Source organism: Betta splendens, chromosome 22 (genome assembly GCF_900634795.4).
Source record: "Betta splendens chromosome 22, fBetSpl5.4, whole genome shotgun sequence".
Lineage (NCBI taxonomy): Eukaryota > Metazoa > Chordata > Actinopteri > Anabantiformes > Osphronemidae > Betta > Betta splendens.
In genome coordinates this window covers 5,182,931-5,191,651 of record NC_040900.2, presented here as the reverse complement: position 1 = coordinate 5,191,651, position 8,721 = coordinate 5,182,931, and the positions used below count along the sequence as shown (strand labels likewise).

Genomic DNA, 8,721 nt, shown 5'->3' with positions numbered 1-8,721 from the left:
AAGTGACGCATTATTTGTATGACGTCATGTCCCTGCATCACTTACAAACTCCTTCCTTGGCCAGCGTTCCGCAGTGTGCTGAGGTCACTGAACTCCATGACACAATACCATGCACCATATAAATCAATATGACGTATCGGCTACTCCAAACTTTGCAAATATTGCATAGAGACAGCTGTGTCTTTTAAAAGCACATACTTCTTCCACAAGCTCCTTGGATTTCCACATTTGAAAGCCTCCTCCCTGCAGCTAAAGCACTTTGCTATTTTAAAAGCTTTTCATAAGAGGATTCAAAGCAGCACATAGTAAAACACACATGGGTGGAAAAAAAACAGCAAACAGTATATTCAAGATTATTTTAATATTATTAATATGTATATTTTAGGCTTTAGAAATATAACTATCAATGACAAAACTTCCACTGGAGTAATGGTCGTTTGCTTAGACCCCCATCAAATCAGTTAATTACAATATACACATTATGATACAGAGCAGATTTGAATCTGAAATAATATTAAAATAAATGCTCAATAGATAAAGGTTTTAATAGTTTTTATCATTTTCTTCACCTACTGTATTAGCCATCTGTGAGTTCTGAGCACACCCAAAAATGTAAAGCCATTTCTTCTAAAACTAATTTAAGTGCAAACATTTTTTCTTTAAAAAGACTATGATTGCAGCGTCCAGCTTTATAGATTCAGATTTCAAGACTGAGGATGTTAAAGCCAAGTGCAACAAGGCAGTCCTCAACCCTCTGTTGTTCCACTATGGTAGTTATAAAAAACAACTAAGAAAATCAGTGCAAAGTCATTGACGGGAGAGTCTACTAAAGAGAAACAGAAGTGGTGGTGAATGCGCATGGACGCGTCATTTTCAGATGCTCACACACTTGGTCATAAAAGGATAGTTGATTGAAACCCTGAGCCACAACTGGGCTGCACAAAGACAGAAAAAATTGGAAGGTGTTTGGGATATGCAGTTAATGAAAATTTAACAAACTATCCCTTTAATCTCAAGCCGCAACTGCCTGCTTTACATCAAACAAAGCCAAGCCTTATTTCCAGAGGGGAAACAGACATTAAAGATTTTTTAAAAGTCTAAAATATGTTAAAACTCCAGAAAACAACAGCACACAATTGCACCACATCGTTTCTTGCTTCATTCCTCCTCTAGGTCAAGTGAGTGAAAAACAATAACAACAGAAAAGCCATTAACAAACAAAGTCAGGAGCGGGTCGGGGTAGAAATGAAACAAAAACTTGCAATGCTTGCGGGGTGAAGAGCAGCATCAGACTCTGGGTTGCAGGGTTCTTTAGCAGCAGAAATTTTGTGGCTATACTACTGTCCCACTGGGAGAGCTGGCTTGGTTTTGGGATGACAATAAACCCTGAAAAAAGGAAAAAAAAGGGAGATTTGCATTGGGAAGGTTAACATACTGTAGCAAAAATAAATAAAAAGCAAAACAAAAACAAATCAAGCAACAAATAGCTTTACATCAGTCATCGCGTCTTCTCTAGCAGATTTGCCTAATTAAGACTATTGGACTATACCAGAATGAAAGCGTTCTTGACTTAAATTATTTTTATATTAACCCTTTCCAAACTTCCTAATGTGACTTTAAATGTAACTGTTCAAATGTCTCAGTTTTACCCATCTCCTCAACAAATTGTTAACAATTACATACAATTAAATTATGGTACTGCAAAAATTATACTGTACACATTATGTTTTACATATTTACTCCTATAAACGGTTTCTGTTTCAAGGGCATTTTGCTCCAACAATGTTAATGTCCGACTCTGGTCTGAGGTTAGTCTCACTCCACTAACTAGGGTTCAGACTGCCCATTATGTTGAAAGTGCAAACTAATATGTACCTTCTTCCCACAAAGCCTCGTAAACACACTACGCTGCAGAGATCCTTTAGGCAAATACAGAGCTGTTTGCATAAAAGCTGAAATGTGAGTTCAGAGTATGTAGATGGCAGCTTGGCTATGTCGTAATGCATTGTGGAATGATTATGATGAACCAGGGAACATATTTTTATGCCTACACAGGAGGCCCGCCCGTATTATAATGTAGAACAAGTGTAATCATCATAGCAGTTGTTAAATCTCAAGCTTAATTATCAGTCATTCATAGGAAAGCAGTAAACACAAACTTTTACCTGACTTCCTGTAAAGAATAATAATCTGACAATACTAGAAACTATAAGCCCCATGTTTTTAATAATTTCAAAATGTGCCTCAAATTTTGATTACAGGTGCAAATGATTTTAAAAACAGTTAATTGACACAAAATGTGAGCACTTTACTGCTTTATGTCTCCACGTTTCCCGCATTAAAAAGAACTTACCACTTTGCCTGGCCTCGCCCATGTGCAAATAAATCCCTCCTGACAAGCAGTCACTAAACAGTCCTCTAAAAATATGAGTACAGTCAGTCTCTCGTGTGCTATCTTTTTACAGATGAGGGGCTCGAGGAGGGGCACGTCCTCCATGCGCGGGCACAGCAGCGTGCCCAGAGTCTTAGCAGGGTCTGTTTTGGTTTTTGTCAGGAGGTTGAGCTTGTCGCTGCTCTTACTGCTGATATGCCCCATGCTGTGATTGCGCTTGTGGTCCTTCTCGTGGTGGCGCTCCTTGCGATCGTGGAGCGACAGTGTTGCAAACTTACTGACACCTGTAGCAATGGCGCTGTCCATAATTCCGCTACTGTTTCCGCCACCACTGTTGGCCTTGTTGGTATTGTTTGCTGTTGCTGTGGTTGCGGCTGAATGGGGCAGGCTGTTGGAGCGTGGCAACGTGGTAGACAGGGAGTTAATGCCAGGAGTATTGGCACCACTGTTGTTTCCATTAGCAGTGTTACTAGAGGTGTTAGTGATTATTGTAGCACCCACAGGGGGGCTTGTAGCACTCATGACGTTAGTGTGAGTACGTGTCCGTGAAAGTGGAAGATGGGGAAAAAGGATGTCCTCAGTGAGGTCCCATAGGCACAGCTGTGTGTCCTGGCCCACCGAGCCAAACCGGTATGTCACACTAACAGGCCGGCTGTCTGTGGAGTTGCGCTTTGAGAGACGAGACTGCGTACTGTTGGCCCGATCTCGTCCAAAGTGGATCATTTGATCCTGGAAGTCCTCATCACTGCCGCTGAACTCCATTGGGTCACTCTCCTCCACGCTGGTGGTGTAATGGTCGAATGCCACCACACTCACCCACGACTTATGCCCATGACCTCGGGCGATGACTCTGCAGTCCAAGAAGGACCAAACGGTCACCAGATCGTCCTCTCCACCTGCAACTATGTACTTTCCATCAGGACTCCAACACACACACAACAAACCGCCAAAGTAGCTCTTCATGGTGCCATGAAGCTCAACAGCGTCAAAGTTAAACACCCGTAAGAAGCCGTCCTGGCTTACGCATGCTAGGAACTTCCCGTCTGGAGAGAAGCCAAACTCATTTAGTGCCCCCTCGCCCACTGTCCATTTGAGAAGAGGGTTCCGCGTCGATTTACTCTTACAGGTGTGTACAGAGTAGTTCTCTCCCTGTTTAAGCAGCTGGTAGTGTGGAGCCGTTGTGCCACAAGTATGCTCCACGTTGTACAGATACATATTCCCGCTGGCATGAGAAACCAGGAACAGGCTCTCAGAGCCTGGCACCCATTTCAAGCATGTTACTCTGGATTTGTCTATTAGTCGCTGTCAAGACAAAAGAAGTGAGGTTGGAGAAGGAGGCGGGGAGGGAAGAGTGAAAGAAGAAAAACAAGTTCAGTTTCATGAAAAAAGTAAGATTTTTAATAGACTAAAATTCATTTCGTACAGAATGCTGTAATAAATCCTTTCAGTTAAGACCATTCAGTAATAAAACAGCGTTAAAAGAAAATGCTTCTCCTGACCCACACACACTACTTGTAAGAAAGCCTGTGCACAGAAGTCTTAGTAATGCCTTTAGGGACATACCTCCTCATTGAAAAGCTTGCTCGTCTCCTTCTTGATGGGATCAATGAGCTGCACCTGTCCTGCAGAGAAACCCACCAGCAGAGACACGCTTTCTGCTGTAGCGGTGAGGTGGTTGAAATCATGACAGGTGGGCTGCGTCCCCTTGTAGATACGTTTGTCTATGGGCTTGCTCAGATCAGCAGCCTGACAAGAGAAATAACAAACACACATAAGGTGACTTCAAAAAAACTAATAGACAAGGCTATTTCCAGTTTAATTAGAGGCGACGTGTGCGGGTATATTGTTCCTTTCTGTAGTGCGTCTTAAAACAAAGGATCCTTAAAATGTGATTGATGGTTTCTTTTAAACCACAAGATAAACTACATGACACAATAACACCTCATAGATATAAACAGTATAATTAGTCCAACAGTTCAATCTGTTAATGATTCACAGTTTACACTTAGAGGGGAAATGTATGATGTGGTTCCTTCAGTACGAACTACTCACGTAGGAACTCCTACACTAGACAAGGCTTAAGAAATGTTACATCAGAAATCTGTATGAATAGCGGTGAACAGAATCATGTGATACTGGCTCTAGATCTCAACTGCTGGGTCTAACACAAGGCACAGTTTTATTACTGCTGCTTCATGTATGTGCTCCAGCAAAACAACAAAATACAAGTAGCAGCTGCAACTTAAGAACAGGAGAAATAATCAAAAACAAGGTGTATGGCGACAAGTTCCTGCGCTATTACACACTCAAACCAAATACCAATCATTACATGACTGCGTTGCTTGTACTGAGACTTTGACGTTTTAGATTGTCAACAAAACTGAAAACACGTGATGTGAGTATTTAACGCTACATGACTGTGTGCTACAAAGTCAGAAATATCTCTAAGCACAATTTTAGCCAGTTAAACTGTGCTTCAGTATAAAATAAATGCACGTCACTAGCATGAAACCTATAATACATTTAGGAGTCAGCTGATTCTTATCAAGTTGTGGTGTCAAGTTAGCAGCTAGTGGCTATAGTCAATAAAAGCCGCTAGCAGCTATTTTCAATACATATCTATACATTACAGATCGTGACACAATTCGGCATGTGACACATTCACTGGACTTGTCAGGACACACCAGCACAATCACAATCAGTACATTTCTGCTCAGAATAGAGGAAGACGGCAGCTATGTTTGAACAGGCGAAGCTTGTATCCGGCCAAGACCAGAATAGCATTACATTACAGTGGGAGCTCTCCGGACACACACGACTGTCCACACACGCAATCTGCCTCGCAGTGACTTCTCCACACCTGTCAGGAACAGGGCGTCGACAGGCGTTTACGCCAAGCTGTCACTGTTATTACGAACTACATGCGTTAAAGTGGCAGTTTCAACTCTGGCAACTTGGCTTTAAATTAAACAGAACGGCCCGTTGCACCCCAATAGTCCTGATTCAATGTCATAAATCGCCCCACAGAGTAAAACGTGCACATAAACAAAGTGTGGGCTGCATTCACAGTAGCTGGGTTGCTAACGTTAGCTAGCTAACAAGTGGGCTAGCTTCGCCGTAGCTTCAAGCTAACTAGCTGTCAGGGAGTCAAGCACCTGCCTCAACTATTTAACACAGACACCACGCGCCGCAAGCAGCAGGCGAAGCCACGGCGAAGCGGGTTAAAGTGCCCTGCCACACATTTCCGCTGACATAAACCGCACGAGAACGTTACCTTTCTAACGCCTTTGTAGATGTAGAAGTAGAGCTCACGGCCCACATTGAAACAGATCCTGTCGCCGTTGCCCGACTGGTCGTTGACGTTCACGAAAGAGACCTTGACGGGGTTGGAGCCCTGCGAATTGAAAGGCACCCTGTTCGGACGACTGTATTCGGAGTGAGTGAGGAGTTTGTAGACGCCTTCCCGAGTAGTGAACTGTGTTTTAATTTCGTTCATCTCCTTCCCTCCTCCCTCCGCCGCCATCTTTGAAATTAACATTCATCCCTTTCCCCCAGGCCGGATCTTACGCACGGAGCCGAGCGGGCCATGGAAGCGGCGTTCCGACTCTCCCACGCCCCCCAGTGGTCAAACCAAGAACCGCTAAAGGTGTGGTGAAAATACACAAACTTAGTATGTTACTAAATGTATTAAAAAACACATAAAAAGAACAAAATTACAGTTGCTGAAGTGAATTATTCTTTTTTAACTGAAGATCGTCTCCTTTGCGTAGCTGTGCCACCCAAAAACCTTTTTAATACCTCGCATGAACTAATAAACAAAAATCATACTTAACCTGGAGCAGCTCGTTAAATTGTCGTTAAACGATCAATATGACGTTATGGAGGAACTATAGAGCCACCATGCGGCCGCAGCGTTATTTTATTTTGAAAATAACAACAACTAACCGGACGTATTATTTTGTTAAAAAGTATAATGAGCAACCGTTGCCGTCGCTGTTTGCCTTGTGTAGAAATCTTACCTGAGGCCACATGCAGCTGCACGCTGTCAAACCCCCCCCAGGTGCACCAGCGTTAATTAATCTGCCCGCTTTCCCGACTAGAATGAAACAATATTCATTTAGTATTTGACTTTAATGCGGTGCAACAACGATGGCGTGGAGGAGGAGACGACCGCGCTCACTTCCAGGTGGGAACTCTGTCACTACTTTTCTTGTTTCCACCTTAACGTTATATTTTGTAACATGGGCTGAAAATGTGTTTAAAAAAAAAAAAAGCTTGAGCAGAAGATTTCACAATAAGAAAATTTACCAGCACTTGTTGTTGTATTTTCAAAGTTTTAATTTAACTACCTTCAAATATCTTATAGATAACAGTAACAGACCTGTTCCCAACAACATGGACCACCTTGCTTTCAAGTACATGGTAATTAGTTAGCCACATTTTAGCACCATATTGAGACTGAAATGGAAAAACTTAAGTTTTTGCCTGTGTGTAAACGTGGACTGAAGTGACTTCTGTTATCTGTCAAGGAGATGTGTAAGGTGGACACTGACTCGGACTCTGACTCAGAAATCAGTCCCAGATGGTCCGACACCAGCTCCATGGTACTGATTGTGTTTTGTATGTAACTATTGCACACAAAAGAACACAAGATAAATCATGATGTAAAAAAAAATGCTTTCATCTTCACATCCACACTGTTTTTGTGGCTCCCTGTGTGGAATGAGGCCTTGAAGGCAGCACGTGTCCCTGAAATCCCAGTATATGCTTCTGTGTTGCTACACACACACACACACACACACACACACACACACACACACACACACACTGTGTGTGTTAACACACTGTTAACTCCAAACATCTGTATCCCCTGTTTTGCAGGGATGCGTGAGCCGTGTGCCGCGGCGTGGGATACTACGCCGGACGCTGCCACCTAAGACAGCAGCAAGACACGGTTGTTCTTCGGTAAAGACGCTCTTCTACTGACTGATCCGTTTATACTAGAAGCAGCGGCGTGCAGTCATTGCATGTGTGATTTTGTTATCAGTTCTTAGACCCGTATGATGGGAGCTCTGAGGATTCTGATGACGCAGGCGTCTCGAGGCAAACGAAGCAGCAAGGCAGAGGCAGCGGCGCCGGAGGCTGGTCGTCCGGCCGAGGCAGGAGGTCTGTGCCTCCGCACCCAGCTTCTATTGGTCTTAGACAAGAGATAAGGGACCCTGTAGCAGAGCATCACCTTCATTTGGACGTTCCGATGACATGTGGTAGTGACTCTGAGGTGTGGGTCTGTGAGCTAGACAGTTTGTCTACACATAATGACATAATGGACGGCGGTAGAGATGTCACTGTAGCTGCAAATGGTTCAACGATGCAAACCCAAACCACAGGCATTGAACTGCAACTCGATGATGCCGCGCACCACACATTTGGACCTCTCGCACCAGTGAGAGGAAACTTGCCCCAGCTGCAGGACAGCTCCTCCGAGAGGTCCGTGAGCCCGTGTAACCTCACCTCTATTTACAAGAGAAAGCTGGGTCTCCCCGGAGCAGATGTGGGAGAGTTGGGGCAAAGAAAACGGCAATGTGTTGACATGGAGGACGAACACAACGCCATGGACTCTACGTCTGACCCGTTTTAGAGCCACGGACTGCAGACATTAGGTGACTTGTGGTTTAAGTTATCAAATGATGTAAATAGTTCCTTTACGATGCACTTTGAATGCCTCATGCTGGCTGCTTCTTTGAGTTATTTTTTGTTAGAATTAACACAGTAATCTGCAGCCCATGCTAAAGTGACGAGTTGTTATATAAACTAAACTAAATACACAACTGCTTTACTCAAAGGGGAAAAAGAAACATACAAGCATGATGGTGTGTTCCATGTTTTTCTTATGTAGTTATTTGCACAGATAAGAGGTAGTTTCACTGAAAGCAACTTTTATAACACTTTCTAAAAGTAGTTTCTCTCATCCAGCAGATAATGCAGTGAAACTGGAAGTTTATACGTTCTTTAAAAGTTTCAACTGATGGCGGCTATAAGGTTTTATGATAACACTAAACAGGAACTGACATTGTCTATCATCATAGCTCAGGAGGTCAGGAAATGACCTGGAATCAGAAAATAAAATTTTCATCCTTAGATTCCCATGTTTTTACTTAAATAATGAACTGGTACCCACAGTCACTGTATTAATGCCACATACAGTAAGGAAGCCACCATTAAACCAATGTTACTCTCCACTTATGCAACTCCAAAGTTGGGAGGAAGTGTGGTGATGGTGCACAGAGAGCTCAGCTTTCAATGCAGAGGACTCAGAAATAAACCTTTCA

General features: G+C 43.1%; 2 protein-coding genes across 5 annotated transcripts; one reads left to right on the top strand and one right to left on the bottom strand.

The window, feature by feature from the left end:
• Positions 1-341: 341 nt before the first annotated feature.
• wdr20a (WD repeat domain 20a) lies at positions 342-6,542 on the bottom strand. 2 transcript variants are annotated; one of them, XM_041069144.2, is made up of 4 exons: positions 6,412-6,542; positions 3,956-4,138; positions 2,354-3,694; positions 342-1,386 (listed from the first exon to the last, which is right to left on the bottom strand). In XM_041069144.2, exons 1-4 carry the CDS (start codon positions 6,421-6,423, stop codon positions 1,333-1,335), a joined length of 1,590 nt encoding a protein of 529 aa, XP_040925078.1. In that variant the 5' UTR covers positions 6,424-6,542; the 3' UTR covers positions 342-1,332. The 2 variants fall into 2 exon arrangements, with proteins under 2 accessions (XP_040925078.1, XP_028994373.1); XM_029138540.3 differs by lacking the exon at positions 6,412-6,542 and adding an exon at positions 5,667-6,012.
• Positions 5,964-8,540, top strand: LOC114848229 (uncharacterized). Of its 3 annotated transcripts, none has more exons than XM_029138557.3 (5): positions 6,437-6,578; positions 6,759-6,814; positions 6,925-6,996; positions 7,274-7,357; positions 7,440-8,540. In XM_029138557.3, exons 1-5 carry the CDS (start codon positions 6,542-6,544, stop codon positions 8,028-8,030), a joined length of 840 nt encoding a protein of 279 aa, XP_028994390.1. In that variant the 5' UTR covers positions 6,437-6,541; the 3' UTR covers positions 8,031-8,540. The 3 variants fall into 3 exon arrangements, with proteins under 3 accessions (XP_055361791.1, XP_028994390.1, XP_028994389.1); XM_029138556.3 differs by having other exon boundaries at positions 6,922-6,996; XM_055505816.1 differs by lacking the exons at positions 6,437-6,578; positions 6,759-6,814; positions 6,925-6,996 and adding an exon at positions 5,964-6,038.
• The last annotated feature ends 181 nt before the right edge of the window (positions 8,541-8,721 follow it).

Excerpts from the sequence above, each read along its gene's own strand:
- wdr20a (XM_029138540.3), bottom strand. The coding sequence starts at position 5,930 with ATGTTAATTTCAAAGATGGCGGCGGAGGGAGGAGGGAAGGAGATGAAC. Across the intron at positions 3,695-3,955 it reads GCAAGCTTTTCAATGAGGAG|CGACTAATAGACAAATCCAG; the intron begins GTATGTCCCTAA and ends TTGTCTTGACAG. Across the intron at positions 1,387-2,353 it reads GGGCGAGGCCAGGCAAAGTG|GGTTTATTGTCATCCCAAAA; the intron begins GTAAGTTCTTTT and ends TCCTTTTTTCAG.
- LOC114848229 (XM_029138556.3), top strand. The coding sequence starts at position 6,542 with ATGGCGTGGAGGAGGAGACGACCGCGCTCACTTCCAG. Across the intron at positions 6,579-6,758 it reads ACGACCGCGCTCACTTCCAG|ATAACAGTAACAGACCTGTT; the intron begins GTGGGAACTCTG and ends AATATCTTATAG. Across the intron at positions 7,358-7,439 it reads CAAGACACGGTTGTTCTTCG|TTCTTAGACCCGTATGATGG; the intron begins GTAAAGACGCTC and ends TTTTGTTATCAG.